This window comes from Capsaspora owczarzaki (genome assembly GCF_000151315.2).
Source record: "Capsaspora owczarzaki ATCC 30864 unplaced genomic scaffold supercont2.14, whole genome shotgun sequence".
Taxonomy (NCBI): domain Eukaryota; class Filasterea; order Ministeriida; family Capsasporidae; genus Capsaspora; species Capsaspora owczarzaki.
In genome coordinates this window covers 422,993-441,525 of record NW_011887305.1, presented here as the reverse complement: position 1 = coordinate 441,525, position 18,533 = coordinate 422,993, and the positions used below count along the sequence as shown (strand labels likewise).

At 54.6% G+C, this 18,533-nt stretch overlaps 3 protein-coding genes across 4 annotated transcripts; all 3 read left to right on the top strand.

Annotated features, from left to right (window-relative positions):
* Positions 1-26: 26 nt before the first annotated feature.
* Positions 27-5,309, top strand: CAOG_07598 (the record flags this gene model as incomplete). 2 transcript variants are annotated; one of them, XM_011272442.1, is made up of 6 exons in its annotated part: positions 27-53; positions 579-1,451; positions 1,569-1,757; positions 1,862-2,588; positions 2,877-4,726; positions 4,829-5,309. In XM_011272442.1, 6 exons carry the CDS (start codon positions 39-41, stop codon positions 5,228-5,230), a joined length of 4,056 nt encoding a protein of 1,351 aa, XP_011270744.1. The 2 variants fall into 2 exon arrangements, with proteins under 2 accessions (XP_011270744.1, XP_004343472.1); XM_004343422.1 differs by lacking the exon at positions 1,569-1,757 and having other exon boundaries at positions 39-53; positions 1,862-4,726; positions 4,829-5,230.
* Positions 5,310-5,944: 635 nt separating this feature from the next.
* On the top strand, positions 5,945-14,003 carry CAOG_07597 (nucleic acid binding protein). Its single transcript, XM_004343421.2, has 4 exons — positions 5,945-6,165; positions 8,668-8,775; positions 10,701-10,806; positions 10,985-14,003. The coding sequence occupies exons 1-4, from the start codon at positions 6,041-6,043 to the stop codon at positions 13,772-13,774; spliced, it is 3,129 nt and encodes a 1,042-aa protein (XP_004343471.1). The 5' UTR covers positions 5,945-6,040; the 3' UTR covers positions 13,775-14,003.
* A 738-nt stretch (positions 14,004-14,741) lies between these two features.
* Positions 14,742-18,487, top strand: CAOG_07596 (hypothetical protein; the record flags this gene model as incomplete). The annotated part of the gene is made up of 11 exons (XM_004343420.2): positions 14,742-14,769; positions 15,065-15,395; positions 15,564-15,752; positions 15,840-15,944; positions 16,129-16,241; positions 16,325-16,403; positions 16,499-16,769; positions 16,885-16,979; positions 17,060-17,594; positions 17,697-17,884; positions 17,993-18,487. Exons 2-11 carry the CDS (start codon positions 15,084-15,086, stop codon positions 18,485-18,487), a joined length of 2,382 nt encoding a protein of 793 aa, XP_004343470.2. The 5' UTR covers positions 14,742-14,769; positions 15,065-15,083.
* Positions 18,488-18,533: the final 46 nt, after the last annotated feature.

Here is an 18,533-nt window from a genome sequence, read left to right as displayed (position 1 = left end):
TTTTTTTTTTTTTTTCGTTTTTTCTTTTCCCGCGCAAAATGCAACCCGAGCAGGTACGCGTCCTTGTTCCCTCTTGTGCCGTTCCCTCGCTTCCCCGTTCCCCTCCGTCTTCCACTTTGCCATCCCATTCAACACGTTCATTCTCCTCATTCGACCGCGTTTCGATCCCCTTTCCCGCTCCCTTCCCGATCGAACGGACTCGCTACAGATCTCGCCAATTTTTTTTTTTTTTTTTTTTTTTTGTATGGGAGTTGCATTGCCTCGTGGACCGAGCTTGTCGCTGTGCATGACGCTTGACCCTCGCGCGGCTCATCCCACCGAGCACGATCTGACGAAGCGAGACCATTGAAGACCAGCTCATCCAGCAGCTTCGGTCCCCGGAACTGCCTCTGCGACGCAACGCAACGAGAGCGAGGAAAGAGGCGAGCATTGGAAACGAGATCTCCACCGCTTTTCTGCCCCTCGCTACCAACACTCGCGACGACGACACACACACTCAATGATCTCAGCTCAACGCCAAAAACTCACTTGTTTGCATCCATTCACCGCTTGGGCTGTTTTGTTTGGTGCGCCCGCAGAAGCAGAGCGGCTTCTTTTTCAACTTCCGCAAGAGCGCGCTGGCAGCCACGCAGCGGTTGCTGGGCTTTGAGGCGACGACGGGCAACGGTGCGACCCATGCAAACGGAAGCTTCGGCAGCGACGGCAGCGACGGCAGTGATCGCTTGTTGCGCGACGGGGAGGTCTTGCACTTGAACGAGACCGAGCACGACATTGTGCTGCCAACAGGCTCGCGCCCGCGTTCGCTGTCCATGTCGTCGACAGCGTCAAGCAACGCACACGAGCTGATGGACGACCACCATCACCCGCACGGCCCGACCGAAATGAACATTGTGGACGGCGGGTCGCGCCTGCCGCTGTCGCAAACGTCCAGCCATCGTCCTTACGCTCGTCCACTCCCGCAGCAGCAACAGCAGCATTCACCCCTCAACACGACGGGCGACGTCAGCTTTGCGCTGCCTCAGCCGTCCGCAACGAGTCCGGAGGCTCGTGCGCTGGCGCAGACACTCGACACCCACTTCAAGTCGCTCACGCCGCAAGAGTTTGACACAATCACCAACATTCTTCGCCGCAACGTCGCCACGGACAGCGCCGCTGGTGCTGCAGCTGCAGCCGAAGCCAGCCGCCGGCCTCTCGACTTTTTGGGCGAACCGTCATTCACCACCACCGTGGTACCCGCTCGCCGCACGCTCACGCCTGCACCGTCGGCCCTGCGCTCCCACGCTCTGGACCAAAGCAGTCTCGCGGGCACTCCCCTGGGCCGTGCTCGCGTGTATGGCGCGGCAGCCAACACATCCATTCTGCAACAGGCTGCCAGCTCTCCCTTGTCCTTGGCATTGCAAAACCGCACCGGCCGTGCGTCCGTCATGTCGACCCCATTGTCCGATTCCATCGTAAGTGGGCATCTGTTTGCAACGTGCATCGGACCAAGTTGCTGGTCTCTCTCTCTCTCCCCCTCCCAAAAAAAAAATCATTGACTGACTTTTCTGGATTGTTTTCTTCGTCGACAGCTAACACGCAAACGCACTCGATCGCCACCTCCAATGGATGTCGGCGCCGCAGCCAGTGGCGAGGTCGTCCATTTGTCAAAGCGACGCATTCTCGACGAGGGTGCTGCATCCACCCCTGCCCGTTCCGGTGCATCTGAAACCGCTCGTTTGATTTTGCATGCGCTCAACAACCAAGCGCCTGTTGTTTCTGTACGTTTTTTCTCGTGCTGTCCGAGCATCGTTTCTGTGCTGTTGACTGATGATCTTCTCCTCGCGTTCTTCACCCCCCCTTTTTTTCTTGTTTGCTCGTCTAGAGCGCCGTGGATCCCATGATTGATGAGCAGATCAGGGCGCGTGTTGCCATCCCTGGCGCACTGCCCCGCACACTGGTCTCGCGATCGACAACGACATCGCCAATGCCCCTGTCGATTCGCGGAGTTCGTACCGTTCGGAGAATTCCCCGCACCTCCGTGCAATCCCAGTCACAAATGTTGACCCTTGAAGGGCCGGTCGATGTGCAGCCGACAAAGCGCCGGTATTCCGACGACGACGACGACAGGGACGATGATGCCCCTGCTGCCGCGGCCTCTTCTTCCACCCGACAGAATGACGCTGCAGCACCTGCCTCCAAACGTGTGGCCATGACTTCTTCGGAGGATGCCAACAAGGCCACCGCCGCGTCCTCGACATCAACCCCAACCAAGCCAGCTGCCACCGCATCCGCCTCACCCAGCAGCGGTGGCCGTCGGTACTATGGTGCCCCTGACGACGTCGACAGCCTTCCCGCGACTCCGATGGTCACGGCAGTTGCCAAGCCCGTCGGTGGTACCACCGCTTTGCCTAGCATTCCCAAGCTGCCGAGCGCCGTTCCTTCTTCTGCTCCCTCCGCTGTCGTTGCAGCTGCACCTGCGACCTCCGCAGCACCTGCTGTCAACCCTCTGGACAAGTTCAAGCTTGGCAGCCAATGGGAGTGCCCCGGTTGCATGATTCGCAACAACGCAGATCTTACCAAGTGTGTTGCATGCAGCACAGCCAAGCCAGGCAGTGCTCCCGCTGCAGCAACGTCTTCGACAGCAACAGCAGCACCCAAGCCTATTGCAGCGATGCCGACGTTCAAGCCACCAACAGGCCTCACCACTGCTGCTGCCCCTGCTGCCCCTGCTGCTGCAACCCCCTCAGCCTCTGCAGCAGCTGCTCCCGCTAGCGCGGCACCTTCCGTGAATCCGCTTGACAAGTTCAAGCTGGGTAACCAATGGGAGTGCCCTGGTTGCATGATCCGAAATAACGCAGACCTCACCAAGTGTGTTGCATGCAGCACAGCCAAGCCAGGCAGTGCTCCTGCTGCAGCAGCTGCGGCACCTTCGACAGCAGCCGCACCCAAGTCCATCACAGCGATGCCAACGTTCAAGCCACTAACAGGCGCACCCGCCGCCGCCGCTGCTGGCGCACCTGCAGCTGCACCCGGCCTCCCAGCAATGTTTGCTTTCAAGCCACCAGGTGGTGCCCCGGCGTTGCCGGCGTTGGCTTCGATCGCTCCGGCTGCGTCTGCTCCGGCTGCTCCTGCCGCTGCTCCCGCCACCGCAACACCCGCTGCGGCTCCGGCCGATGCCATCGCAGCAGTGCTCGCTCGCCAAAAAGCCGCCAATGCCGACAAATGGAAGTGCGCCGATTGCGAATGCATGTCAGATAACTCTGTTTCCAAATGCTCCGTCTGCGGTAAGAGCAAACCAGGCGCCGCCGCCGCCGCAGCTCCAGCAACTGCCGCCCCAGGTGCCCCCCTACCCATTCCGTCGTTTGGCAAGCTGGGCGACGCCCCCAAGCCTGCTACGACCGCCATGCCGGCATTCAAACTGCCACCACTCGCCAGTCTTGCGCCCACCGGTGCAGCAACATCGAGTGACGCACCCAAGCCCGCGTTCAAGATGCCAGCATTCGGCGGTGCCGCACCCACTGGTGACAAGCCTTTGTTTGCCTTTGGTGCCAAGCCAGCTGCTGCTCCTGGTGCTGTTGTTGCTGCTCCTGCCGCTGCTCCTGCCGCCGTCTCTGCTCCGATCAAACCAGCATCCGAATCCGCCAAAGCGGACGATGAGGTCGAGAGCGTCGACAGCGGTAGCGAGGACGACGACGAAGGTGAAAGCAATGGCGAAGAGACTGAAAACAAGGACGACGGCGACAGCGATGGTGAAGCTAGCGACGAGGAAGAGCCAGCCAAGCCTCCAGCAAAGCCAGCCTTCTCCTTTGCCGCGCTTCCCGCCTTTCAGCAAGCTGCTGGCGCGCTGTCCAAGCTTGGGTCTTCTCAGCCTGCCCCTGCTGTTGCTGCCGGCCCGGTGGCTGCTGGACCCGGCGCGACTGCTGCCGCTCGCCCATTGTTTGTTTTCGGCGGTGCTCCTTCCGCAGCCGCATCGTCAACCCCGGCGGCCACAGCTGCACCTCCCGCCGCCGCGCCCGCTGCCGCGCTCTCAGGGGCGCCTCGTCCGTTCACCTTTGGCAAGCCTGCAGTTGCTGCCGCTCCGGCCGCGCTACCAACGCTTCCTGCGCCCCTCGCTGCTGCCGCTGCCCCGGTCTCTGCGCCCCCCAAGACGCTTGCAACAGGAGCCCCCGCTTTGCCAGCTGCGCTGCCCGCGTTCGGTGGCCTGACTGGCTTGCCTGCGATGAAGCCTGTTGCTCCTGCTGCCGCTGCCGCCGCACCTGGCGCCAGTCCGTTTGCTAGTCTCCTGGCTGGTGCTTCGGCTGGAATGCCCGCTGCGCCCATTGCTGCCGCTGCTACGCCTGCCGCACCCGCTGGTGGTTTCTCGGCCGCACCACTGGGCGCCAAGCCAGCGGCGCCATTCGTGTTTGGCGCTGCTAAGCCCGCCTCGCCGGCTGTTGGCGGTGCTGGCGGTTTCCCCGGCGCCACGCCCGGCGGATTTGCAGCGCCTGCTGCTGCTTCCGCAGCTGCTGCACCTGTAGCAACGCCAGGAGGTTTCCCTGGCGCTGGCGCAGCTCCCGCAAGTTCTGCCCCTCGTCCGTTTGTTTTCGGAGGCGCTGCTGCCGCTGCTGCCCCGGTTGTTGCTTCTGGCTTCCCTGGAGCCGCAGGCGGGCCCAGTCGCCCAGTGTTTGGAGCGGCTGCTCCTGCAATTCCCGCTGCTTCAGGCTCTCCTGCGCCGTTTGTTTTTGGCAATTCTGCTGCTCCAGTTGCGGTACGTGACACACATGCGGGGGGTTGGATGGGGGTGTTATTGCCGCGTCTGTGTTTTTGTCTGACCCTCCGTTTTGAAATTGTTGTTTTCTTGCGTTTGCAGCAAGCCCCCGGCGCAAATCCTGGTGGCTTCCGATTTGGCGCAACCCCTTCTCCCGCGCCTGTGCTCGGCGAGGCGATGAATGCCGCGATGATGCAGCAAGCACGCCCCCAGGCCCAGACTGGCTTCACATTTGGCGGCGCTGGTGCCAACCAGCCAGCTCCTTCTGGTCCGCGTCCGTTCACGTTTGGCAACAAACCAGCCGGCACCGCTGGCGCTCCTCCTGCAGGCTCCGCGACACCCGTTTTCCGATTCGGCGCACCGGCTCCAGCTGCTGCTGGTGGCGCTGCAGCTGGTTCTTTTGGCGGATTTAACACAGGAGGCGCTGGCGCCGCTGCCCCCTCTGGCGGCGGTTTTAGCATGGGTTCGACCCGCACAATCGCCAAAGCTCGTGGCCGCAAGTGAGCTCGTTTTTTTTAGTAATTTGACTTGTGTTTCTCCCCTCTACTCTTTCCATTCCGGTTAAATGGATGTATTGTGCAAGTTTTGATTGCATCGAGCTTTGTTTGTTGAAACTGGTTGAAGAGCTTGATTGCGAGCACGGAGGGAGCGAGTAGAATTTGGACACAGAGAGACATCCGAGGCGGCGATCACGACCTCGTGCTGCATTTGGCGCTGTTGATCGACAAGGAGTCCAATCCCAGTTTAGAATAGAAGCAGGCAGGTTTGCGACGTTGAGCAAGGAGGTGTTGGAGTTCCGGAGTCGGAGTGCACCAAACAAAAAACCAACGAAACCAAAACAACAAAAAGACTTTTGGCTCTGAGCACTCGGCACACCCTTGCGTTCAACAACTCGTCCAATTCGGCTACCAGATCACGCTCTGCGCATGCTTGTTGGGGAATCGACAAAATGTACGCGTTGCTCGGGAAAAAAAGAAAAAAAATCACAACATTTGCGTCACGGCGTTTTTTTTTTTCGTCTTTTTTTTTTTTGATTTCATTTCGATTTGTGACTACGTTCGAATTTTTCCAATTCAAAATCTGCTCCGGTTTCCTCTTCATACAAGCGCAAGTTGTCGACGCTTTTCATCTGCTCCTCCTCCCAGCTCACACTCACCGACAACTGATCTTTTGTTTCTCTTTGGGCTTTTCAACGCAGTCTGTATTTTTTTTATTTCATTTTTTTTTTGATTTATTCGTTTTTTTTTTTTTTTTTTTTGGGGGGTTGTATTTTTTTGAGGTTTTTCTGTTGTGTCCTCCGGAACCGTCATTAGCATGTCGACGTGCCTCTGGTTTGGCGACCTCGAGCCATCCTGGGATGAATCGTTCATCAGCTCGCTCTTTGGCCAGGCCGGAGAGCCCGTCGTCGGGGTCAAGATTATTAAAAACCGCCTCACCGGGTAAGCGTCCAAAACGCCCAAAAACCAAAAAAAAAAAAAAAAAAAATTATTTTCGACTTTTTTTTTTCTCGCTTTTTTCCCCTTCCTACGTGTCATCGCCATCGTCGTCACTTTGACCATCAGCGGATCGCGTCACTGCACACTGTGGGTGATCGTTCCCGCAGAGTCATTTCGAGACGCACGCCGTGCACACCCCGCTGTGCCTCCGCTGCAAAAGCGCCGTGCTCGTCCCTCAGGTGGCTACATCGTGGTGCTGTCCTCCCTTTTTTTTTTTTCTTTTTTTTTTCAAAGTCTTGCCAATCGCGGCAATTTTACACTCCGACATTGCTGCTGGACCGCAACCAGCAACCAAACAATTGTCATGCACACCAGCTTGAGTGGATTTTCGCTTTATGCACACCAACGGAAACTGTCCCTCAGACTTGCTGCAAGATGAACGACGCGAGTGGAGCTTTTTTTTTTTCTTTTTTTTTCTTTATTGTTTTTGTCTGTTTGGATTTGTTTGTTCCTCCCCCGTTTTTTTGATTACGATGGTGATTTCCTTGAGACGGTCGAGCTGTCCAATCTCGCCAATGCAAGCACGTCCGTCGTGTGTCAGAGATGCTTCAGCCGCCGCCGTAATAACGAGCCTTCACACAAAACGATAACGGGAAATAGGCAACTTGGCCTCCACCAAAAAAAAAAAAAAAAAAAAAAAAAAAAAAAAAAAGCCAACCTCATCTTGTTTCTGTTTCCTTCTGCGTCCTGTGTGCCTCGTCTGGCTTGCACGAGGCCGCGGCCAGGGATGCTGGGGCTTGGGCAGTACGTGTGCGATGACACTTGGCGCCGTGCAAAGTGGCTGGAGCGAGGTGGTGGAGACACGAACGGGCGGGAAGGTTCAAACACAAGCGCTTTGCGGTGCGGTTGGCCTCACAGGAATCGCAAGTGCGCGCGTACGGCTTCCTGGCGGTGGCTTGGTGCATGGCGAATGTCACCCGTGCACTGCTCTGACGAGAGCACGCAACGGACGCTTGTCTCAGCCACCCCAGTCGTCGCTGCTGGCTCCTCTTCCCCCCACTCTTGCGGTTGCGGGGGTGGCGTTTTCTCGCGCTGGAACTTGGTTCCCGCCCTCCAGCTCCCATCTCCTCCTTCCCTTTGTATTTTTTTTCTACCGAAGCGTCTGCTTTTTTTTACGGCTTCCTGCGAGCTCTTTGGCTTTTTGCTCGACTCCTGTCATCACTCGACCAGACGAAGGGGTTTTTTTTTTTTTTTTTTTTTTTCGCTGCGGTTGGTCGCTTGGCTGTTGTCCTCTGTTTGGTGCCTCGCTGCCATCTGCACTCGATGTGCGTTGCGGCCTGTCGTGGTGCTCGAACTCTGCTCGATCTACTTTCAATGGAGCTGGATGACTCTGTCTGTGCTGTTGCACAGCCAGTCCATCGATTCTTTGCGGTGCTTTGTGGAGGTTTGTTTCACTTTTTTTTTTTGACCTTTTTTTTTTTGGGCTCGTGCTGTGCGTAAGCGTGCATTGGCCCTGTGACACGCTTGGCCTTGCATGCAATGTTCGCTTTTCACAGCAATTTAATGTCTGAAAGCGATGGTGGTGCGCAGCGACACCGGAAGCAGTGATGCTTCTCAGAAACCGAAAACGAAAAACACCAAACCGAAGTCAGAAAAAAAAAATACAGAAAAAAAAAAGCCCCTGTCGACGAAAGCATGGCGGCAGTTTGCATCGCATACACATGGTCGGTCGGCTTTTGATAAGGTCAAGCAGGTTGGCATGGTAGAGCACTTTCTCAGCCGCAAGGGGCTGTTGCCGACGACGTGTTTCGTGGCACAACACGACCTATTTTGGTGGCAAAGACAATGTGATCACAACCTGTTTGAAGCCTGAAACCGCATTTTGAGTTTGCGGCCTTTGCTGTGTTTTTTGTGCACTTCTTCTCTATTTTTGCCACCCTTTGCGTGACGTCTCCTATGACTCCTCTTTTGACAGCTGCGGAATGAGTCACTTGCAGTCAAACAATAAGAGGCAACGGAACCTTGTTCAAACAACAAAAGCAACAACAACAACAACAAAAAAAAAAGTTGTCAGGTTGTGGTTGGACGGGTTTTAGCAGTGTCGGTTAGTTTCGGCCCGTCGCTTTTCGATAACTGCGTATTGGAGAGACAATGCATTGTGGTGGTTGACGTCGAACATACCCCTCGACGAAACCCCAAACGAAGCGAACACCTCGTCATACAGTAAACTCCGACAAGCGTTTCTTCCCCTGCTCGACTTCACACCTTGTGCCGTTTTTTTTTTTTCCAATGCTGAGTTTCACCTCCATCGCCTCCTTCTGTTCCTCTTTATTCCCTTATTGGATCCAATGTCACTTCCTTCTTGTTGGCTTCCTTCAATCCGTCATTGATTGAGGATGTGCGTTTGCTGCCACCTCCTCCATTTTTTTCTTACATCGCACTTTTTCACTCACTTGTTGCCCTTCTTGACTTGGCTTTTTTGGGTGCATTCTGTCGCTCCAACAGAGGACCAGCAGGGTACTGCTTTGTCGACTTTGGCAACTCGGACCGTGCAGTTCGTGTCCTGCACGCTTTGAACGGCGCACAGATTCCAGGTCTCGATCCGTCTCGACGGTAATTCCAGCAGCATTTTTTTGTTTTTGATTTTGATGCTCTCTCTCTCTCTCTACACTTTTGCTTTCATCCCCATCTTCTTGAGTCATTGATTGACATTCGGTTTTGTGCGCGCTGTTCGATTTTCACTTCAACCGGATCCAACTTGCCTCCGCCTTATCGGCAAATTGTGTCTTCCCACTCCCACTTTTCTTGGTGTGAACTCCTTTGTTTTTTGTCGACGTTTGGTTTTTCACTTGCCCATTCACTCCCCGCATGCCACCCATGCACACCTATACACTTACACACTCTCGCACACACGTACTCTCATTGGGGGATGAACAGCGGCAGGAGTCGACACGCACATGCACGCTTCTTTGGGTGTTTTTTTTTTTTTTTTTTTTTTTTTTTACGCTCCAACATCACTCTTTTTTTGACTCTCTTCGTCTGTTCTCCGGAACTTGCAACGGGCCATCTCGCTCTTCCTCTTCTGTAAGAAGCGAGCGACAAGCGGAAAGGGGGGGGCACAATCGCGGCTGTGCAACGCAGAGTCGGCTGAAAGAGGCGATTTGTGAGATTGATTGATGTGTGCCTCTTCAGCATTCAGCATGTTTTGATCTCGAGCGGAGTGATCTCGCTTGGCTTGTTCCCCCCTTCTTCTTCCCCGCCCGCCCCGTTGCTCGCTCCCGAGTGCGTGTCGATGAGTACCGTGCACGGAAGCATCGTGTTCGATTCGGATGCACATTGCGGGCGCGCGGTTGTGGCAATGGTCATGGTGGGGCATTGTGGTCATCTGCCGTTAACATTGAAACCTTGCCTTTCTTTTTTTTTTTTTTCCCTTTTGTTTTTGTTGGGGGCCAAACCCTGTTTGTCCCACTTCCATCCGGGCCTCTCCATTTTGCTATTTCTACCCTCTTTTGATGGATCTGCGTTGTGCTCGCTCCGCGTTCTCCTAGCACGCAATCAGCCACGCTGGCAACGCGCCAAATTCAAAACCCAAAAAACCAAAAAAAAAAAAAAAAATCGATGGACTCAGTTAACAACCCTCCCCTTTGTTGCCTTTGTTCCTTTTTACTCTTTTTGATTTTGTCTTTCTCGGTGTGTGTACTTTTATTCTTGATATTACCGATTATTCCGGCTTTTGTTATGAGGGTTCTGGGCCGTTCCCTGGATCCTTATTGCGATGCACCATCAGTGCAAGACAGAGTGTCGACCTTTTTTTTTTTTTTTCTTTTTTGTTTATTTTTTTTTCCAACTTCCGTTTGTGTGCCCTCTTGCATTTCGTGCGCTGGTTCATTCGCTGGTGGATCCGATAAGAGACACACCAATGAATTTGAATTGTTTCACGACGGAGGAGAAAAACAAGAAAAACGGCGAGAAAAATCATGACAAATCAAGAGGGGGGTCAAACCGCAACACACACCAGAATTGGGAAAACCGGAACGAAAGCGAGCGTCGGTTGTTCGACTCACGGCGATGGTCAGTGGTCACACTGCTGGCACATGAGGTCTCCTCATCAGCAAACGAGACCCAGTTTCCCCCCCCCCTTTCCATCCATCGATACACACCATCATTGATCGATCATCATCATCATCATCATCATCATCATCATCATTATTGATCCTCTGATTGATTTTTCTCTTTTCCATTGTTTCGCCTCGTGGTTGGTCATGCTGACATCAACCGTCCCTTTCATTTTCATTTTCATTTTTTCATTTTCTTCTTCATTTTTTTTTTTTTTTTTTTTTTGGCCCATCCCACAACAACCTCGTCCCATAGTATTTCACCAACGTGTTGTTCCCTTTTTTCCTTTTTGCTCTTTTGACGATCATGCTTTTTTTTTTTATTATTCTTTTTTTTTTTTTTTTTTTTTTTTTTTTGGATTCGATTTTCACTCACCAACCGTTTTCCCGCGCGCCGTCCTTCCCACCTGGGCTCTCCCACAGATTCCGACTAAACCTGGCACTCTACAGCGGCGCAACTCGCAACGAGCCCGAGTACTCTCTCTTTGTTGGCGATCTCACCGCAGACGTCACGGACTTTCAGCTCCATGTGAGTGTTGCCAATGCTTGCTTTTTCTCCTTCTCCTCCTCCTCCTCCTCTTCCTTACATCCATGTTCTTTTGGTTTTTTTTTGTTTATCACTCTCCTTTACTCACTCCCTTCTCTGCTTTTAACGTGTTGCACATTGGCATCCACGTTCAACCGATCTCGTTTTTTTGTCATCGCAGAGCTTCTTCAAGCAATTGTACGCCTCCTGCAAAACCGCAAAGGTCGTCGTGGACCAGGCTGGCACACCGAAGGGATTTGGCTTTGTGCGCTTCACCGACTCGAACGACTGCCTCCGCGCGCTGCTCGAGATGAACGGAGCCGTTGGGTGCGGCGGCAAGCCGATGCGCGTGAGTGCCGCGACGCCAAAGCGCCCCGATCTGGTGAGCGAGCTGTCTGGTGGGCCCGCGACCATGCTGCCTGGACAGGAGCCCACGTCGATGCTGACCGCGCTGCAGCAGCTTCAGCTGTACCAGCAGCAGCAACAACAACAACAGCAGCAGCAACAACAACAGCAGCAGCAGCCTGCTGCACAGCAAATGTTCCAACAACACCAGCAACTGCTCCAGGCCATCCTCACCGCCCAGCAACAACAGCAATACCAGCAGCTGCAACAGCAGCAACAGCAGCAACAGCAGCAGCAGCAGCAGCTCCAGCAACACCACCAGGCGGCTGCACCGAACGGGATTACGCCCACCGTGTCTCCACCCCTCGCCGATCTGCACGGCGTCTCGCGCTCGGTGCCCTCGACCTCGCCTCCTGTTGTTCCAGTCTCGTTGCACAGCAGCACCAACTCACTCAACGGCCTGACCAGCTCGCAACTGCAGAACGGGTCGTCTCTGCTCTCGAGCTCCCCGGGCTCGAACGGTTCGTTGATGCAGCAGTTCCAGCCCAACAAGTTTAGCACTGTGCCGCTGACGCCGGCCCTGTCCACCTCGTCGGTCAACGTTGCAGCCAACTCGAGTGCATCGAGTGGCGCCGGCGGCGTCACGACTGCTGCAGGCGTTTCTCGCAACAGCTCGTTCAACAGCGGCACGTCGCACTCTGACAGCCAGTCCAACGGCGGCACCACCGGCACCACCAACACTGCAGGCAGCACACGGCCCACTGGCATTCCCCCAATGTCGGTCATCATCCCGCAATCGGCGCCCATCTCGAACTTCTCCTCGCCCAACGCTACGCCATCGTCGCACTCGAGCCACGGCGGCGGTCACCACTTGCCGTTCTCGGCCATTGGCGACATGGGCTCTGCTGCTGGTGGTGGTGGTGGTGGTGCTCCCATTCCCCCGTACTCGTCCATGCTGTACCACTCGCTGCCGCCAGCCAACGGCTCGCCCCTGATGTCGCCGACCTCGTCGTCGATGCTGTCCGGCACCACGGCCGTCTTGGGAAGCAGCTCGTCGGCAGTCGCTGTTCTCGCCGGCATCAATGCGCTGCCGCAACAGCTGGCTGCAACCCAAACCGCGCAGCTCCCTCAGCAGCCACTGTCGCTGCGCGCCCTCCACCTTGCCAACGGCGGTGCCGTGCCGTTTACTGCTCTCCCTGCCGCGAACGGCTCTGGTACACACATTCACGTTGACGACTCGATCAACACGACAGTGTACGTGGGTGGGCTTTCCCCGCACGTCAGTGCCGAGGAGCTCAAGGCCATCTTTTCGCTCTTTGGCGACATTGTCGGCGTGCGCATCCCGCAGGGCAAGGCATGCGGCTTTGTCCAGTTTGCTCAGCACGGCAACGCCGAGCAGGCCATCGCGCACCTGAATGGGCAGTACATTGGAGGCCAGCCCATCCGGCTGTCGTGGGGCCACCACAAGCTTCCGTACACAGTGTCCACGGACGCCGCGGGCAGCTCCCCCTCGCAGTCGAGTCAACTTCTCTCCCAATCTCCGCAGTTTGCGCATGTTTCCGCGCGGCAGCATTCCGAGTACTATGGCAGTACACCACCGCAGGACGGTGTACGTGATTACCGCCGCCAAAGTAGTCTCGGCAATCTGTCCGTCTCGGTCACGTCGTCCGGTCACGACACGCCCAACTTGCTGAGTCCCCGTGGCTCGAGCGGCTCTTCGTCGAGCGGCTCGATGCAAGGGTTGGACACTGTTGGAACTTCTCTGCAGCATTCAGATCAGCAGCAGCAGCCGCAGCAGCAACAACCACAGCAACAGCAGCAGCAACAACACACTGTGCCTGTCAATGTCCAGATTGCCCATCTTCAGCAACAGCAGCAACAACAACAACAGCAGCTGGCTCAGCAGCAACATTTGATGTATTTGCAAAGCCTGCAGAACGGTGGAGCCCCTCACCAAGCACCCTCTCCCAAGCAACACCACCACCATCAGCAACAACAGCAGCAACAGTTCCAAATGACTCAACAGCAGCAGCAACAGTTGGCCCATCTGCAGTTGCTGCAAGGTTTGCATCAGCAGCAGCAGCAGCAGCAGTTGAGCCTGCATCCGCAACACCAGCAGGCGGTCCAGTTGCAGCTTCATTTGCAACAGCTGCAACACAACCAGATGCAGCAGCAGCAACACTCGCAACAGCAGCATCGCGGGCCCCATGTGTTTGCACAGCCAAACCATGGCGACTTTGACGAGTCGCAGCTCCGCCACCTTCTTCAGACATTCTCCTTGAACGACGGGCGTGCGCAGCCTTCAGCACAGGCGCAAATGTACGCACAGCAGACTGGCCTGGACGCGTCCTCGCCTCGCTTCCAACCGTCTCAGCTCAAGCAGCCTCATCACGCTGCTGCTCCCACTCACCAGCACGCTCAGCTTGGAGGCGAGCGGCTGAGCAATGGCCGCAACGCACCCTACAATGCGACCTTCCTGGACCAAGCCCACCTGGCACCCCCGGCCCTTTCTGGTCGTCGCCTGTCGGCCGATGCCAACCAAGATGAACTCTTCTCCGACCTCGAGAGCACGCGCTGGAAGTTTGCGATGCTTCACGAAGACGGCGAGGCTGACGAGCGTTCGTAATTTGTTTCGAGCGCACGTTTTTGGATGCGTTGACCGCAACCTTGCCTTGTGAGAGCCGTTCATTGCTCGTCGTCTTTTTTTTTTTTTTTCCCTCGTAGCTCGTCGTTTTTTTGTTCGTCGTGGTTTCTGGCCTTCGACTTTGGTGCTACACCATCACCCCTTTCCTCTCTTGTTCGCTTTTTTATAGCTCGATTGATTTCTTTTTTCTCGCCCTGGCTTTATTCCTTTTCTTTCCCTTTTTTTTTTTTTTTTTTTTTTTTTTTTTTTTTTTTTTTTTTTTTTTTTTTTTTTTTTTGTTGTTGTTCTGTTCGCTTTCGTCGCTTTGTCTCGTCAGCCTGTTATTTTTTATTCATTCCCCATTGTTTTTTCACACTCATCTATACATGCACTGTGTTCTGTGCCGTGTCTGCTTGTTGGTTTTTCTTTGCTGTGTGTCTGGCTGGTTTTTTTTTTTCTTTGTTCGGTTCTCGCTAGCTTCGCTTCGAATGCGTTTGCAAACCGCTTGCCTTGTCTCTTTTGATACTTTTACTGTTGGTCGCTTCCTCTCGTCATGTGGATGCTATGATGATTGCATTGTTTCGTGTATTTCTTTTTTTACTGTCGTCAATTCTACAAGTTTCGGTTTCTTTTGGTCCATGTGGTTTGCTCATTCGTCCGCAGTAGTTCTGTCTCTGCTCTCTTCAAATCTGGCGGCATGAATGTTATGCGGTAGAATGCAGGTTGAGACCGCAACGGCGGTTGACGCGCATTCCTCCGAAAACGGTTGGATGTATGCAATTCAATCGAGTGTGCTTCGACCGGCCGACCATCGCCTCGGCGCTGAAACCAACACGTCCATCGTTCGCTTTACAGCTCTCCTTGTGTTTCCAAAGCGTCGATGCAACTTTTGCAACCGCCGACAAAACCGCCGACAACAGCAAAAACGCACTTTGCCAAAATAGACGCCGTTTCACTCTCACTTTTTTTCCTTTTTTTTCTTTTTCGCTTTTGAACAGGTTTGCCCTTCATCTCAACCTTCAATTCTCGCTCACTCTCATTCACTCTTTTTGAAAAAACCACTCGTACGACTGAATGCGAAGAGTTGAGGAGCGCTATCTGAATGACGATGATCTGCGCTCGCGTTTCTTTTCTCATCGTCGGTCTTTGGTTTCAAAATTCAATGCAATTCCAGCTTGAAACGGTTTCAGACCGTTTTTTTTTTTTTTTCTTTTTGGTTTCAATTCCTCTCGTCTTTGCTGCTCGAATCCTGTTCAGCTCGCTGACATTTAACTCGAACTTGAACATTTGCAGGACCATTCCTTTTGAAAGCATGTCGACGCCGGCTGCAATGCTGGCCAAGCGCAACTCTGTGCGCGGAATGGCGACGCTGAAGGGAGCTGCCGCGATTCCAGCGGACGACCAGCACAAGGAAGATGTGGACGCAAATGCTCGTCCGGGGCTCATGCGCACGGGTTCCATTACAAGCCTCAACAGCATCAACAGCATCACAAGCATCTCGAGCACGGCGAGCGCGGTGACACCCAACAAGCCGAAATCGTCCGACGCGCGCAGGATTACCATCATTGCAGAACTCATCGACACTGAGCGCAACTACCTCAACTATCTCAACATGATTGTTAACGTAAGTGCTTGTCATTGTTTGGTCGAGCTTTGGTTGGCGAGGAAGTCATGATGCTTGGTGGAATGGGCTCGCTTGCGTCAGCTGTTCATCACTGTCGTCCCGTACACTGATCGTCAACACGACTCTGCTTAAACGTTCTCTTGTTCTTCGATTTCTTGACTTTGATAGGTGTTTATGAACCCGCTTCGCGCATCGATGCGCACTTCCAAGCCACTCATCGATCCAGAGCAATTCAAAAAGCTCTTTTCCAACTTGGAGGCCATCATTGAATGCAACACGCCGCTGTTCGACGCTTTGAACAACCGATGGAAGAACTGGAACTCGCGCCAGTGCATTGGCGACACATTCCTTGGAGTTGTAAGAAGTGCTCTGCTAGTTGCGGGTTGCAAAATCTGATCGGACTCTTTTCTGACTTGCCCCCCCCCCACCACTCTGCAATGTTAGCTCAAATCCTTGAAGGCGTACACCGTCTATGTCAACTTTTTCCAACTGTCCAAGAAAACGCTGGAGACTTGCGAAACTCAGTCCGCCTTCCGCGAGTTCCTTAAGGTACAGCGCTCGAAAGCGATTCTGGATCGTGGAGCACAAAAAGGAGCATTCCAAGTCACACGCCATTTCTCAAAGCTCATGCACGACTACTTTGCCTCGTTGTTTCATCCCGCAATAGATTTGCCAAGCACGACCTGAATGCCATCGCCAAACACTCAAGGAAATGCTGATTCTGCCCGTGCAGCGCGTACCTCGCTACGTGCTTTTGCTCCAGGAGGTACTCAAGCACACCCCGCAAGACCATCCCGATCATGTCCACCTCAACGAGGCGATTGTCACCATCCGCGAAATCGTCAAGTAAGATTGAAATAATTGTTTCTGCCGTTGTCTGCTTCTTCAAGCAAAAGTGCTTACTTTTCCATCCACATTGCCAACAACAGCGAAATCAACGAGGCCAAGCGCAAGACCGAGCAGCAGATGGAGCTTTTCGAGCTCATCCAGAGCATTGAAGATTGCCCGGTAAACAGCGTTTCTTTCGTTTGATGGTTGGTTTTGTTGTTGCCCGAAGTCATCACTAAACTAGACTCTCTTGTCATTGATCTTGTGTACCATAGCCGACCTTGCTCTCCGCCAACCGCCAAGTGCTCGCCAGGGTCAATGTCATGCGGCTCGCAACCGAGAACGAAGACTACGACGCCAACGCCGCGGGGTCGCTCGTCGATACAATCGGGGCGTGCTTGATCGACATGACCATCGTCCTGTTCAATGATGCTGTGGAAGTTGTCAAGCGTCGCCGCGCTGGCTTCCGCCAAAAGACGCCGTACAGGCACGTCAACCACGCTGACATTCGTGATATTCACATTGTGGACGTTGCTGATGCGCCAGGTAAGCGACAAAGATGCAGTGGTTGCAGCGCGTACCATGTTTTGTCGTTTATTTTGTCTCACTTCTGAGATCAACGCCACAGCGTTCGCCAATGTCTTTGGCATTGTCTTCCCAGACGTGTGCCACGTCTACCAAGCTACTTCCTCCGAAGAGAAGCAGCAGTTTATGGCAAAACTCGCCAAGTGCCAAGAAGCCAACGGCGTGGAGGAGGTCAGTCAACCGCAATCGATTCGATGAGCGAACGGGACTCTTGTTCTTGTTGTTCTGACTTTGTCATCTGCTCTTTGTAGGAGGTTTCCTGCATTACAAACCCCCTTGCGGAAGTGGCTGTTGGCGCTGGTCACAAGCTCAAGCGCTCCAACACCATGATGAAGACGCTTGGCAAGGTCACGGGCAAGATTTTGAGCCGATCCAGCTCCATGCGCGAGGAGAAGCCGCAAAGTCTTTCTGCAGCCTCTGGCCGTGCATCGGCTTCCGCTGCCACGGGCAGCATCAGCAGTCCCCGTGTCAAGCCCGCTCGCCGGAGTGCCATGGACGTGTTCCCGCCAGCTGCCACCACGGCTGCCGCGTCGACGCCCTCGTTGCTTGCACCGGTCGCAGAAGCTACCGCGCCTGCTACACCTACGACCAGTGTTGCCCCGTCAACTCCGAAGCGCAGCGATTCGAGTGTTGGCACCACGACGCCGTCGCGCGCGGCTCCACTTTCCAACCCGCGTCTCTCGTCTGGCCTGGGCACTCTCAAGCTCAAGCCGACCACGCCGAGCTCCAGCACTACCAAGCCGCCCAAGGAGGTTATGTCCACTCAACATGCCGAGCGAGTTGAAGGTGAGTTGTTGTTGATATCTTGTTGTGAAACAGTTGTTTGTGGGTCGCTATGGTGGCCAGGTTGTCTCCCAAGTCCTCACTTGTTGCTCACTGTCCGAGCAGAGCCGCTGTCCATCGAAGACGATGTGTTCCTGCAGGTTCAATCGCTGGAGATGGCCATCCGCCAGACTGCGCACAAGCGTGCCATCCTGCACTCGGGCAACAACTCTTTGGGCACCTCGCCTGGCTCTCCTCGGGGACGCATTGCTTCCTTCCCTGCTCCCGCCTTGTCGTCCAATCTGGACGTGTCGGTGAGTCAACATAGTTTGCCGATTTTTTTCTTGCTTGTAGTTCGATGCCCTTTGAATCCAAAAAAACACAATCACCAACAACAGCACACCTCTGTTTTGTTCACGCAGAGCGTGCAGGACTTGCTCAACAACCTGCAGTCAATCCGATCGCCCAGCGGCGACGGCAAGGATTCCGCAATGCCTCGCCCGTCGCTTGGAGGCAACCGCCGACGAACCAGCTTTATGCCCGCGCCAGCAGCAAAGGTCGAGCCTGCAAAGGACGAGGCTGCCCTCATCCTGGACGAGGCTGACGACGACGTTCCCGAGTTGGAGGAGCTCAACTTTGACGACTCTGCCATGGATGCCCTTACGGCTGTGCAGCGTTCGCGTCGCATCTCCTCGGGTGCTGTCAACCGCCAGTTGCATGCCATGCTTCTTGAGAGCAAGCAGGCCACCCCGGCAGACACACCCGTCAAGAGTGCGCAAACCACACCCGTTAAAATGGGCTCGGGCATGGCAAGGTCGCCGGCGTCCGCCCACTCGCCCTCTGGCCATCCACGCTCCTCTATGGGCACTCCCATGAGCAACGAGCGGCGTTCAAGCAGCGGCGTTTGTAAGTGGTAGTTTTTGGTCGTTGTTTGTCTGCTGGCGTGGATGAGCTTGTTGCCAA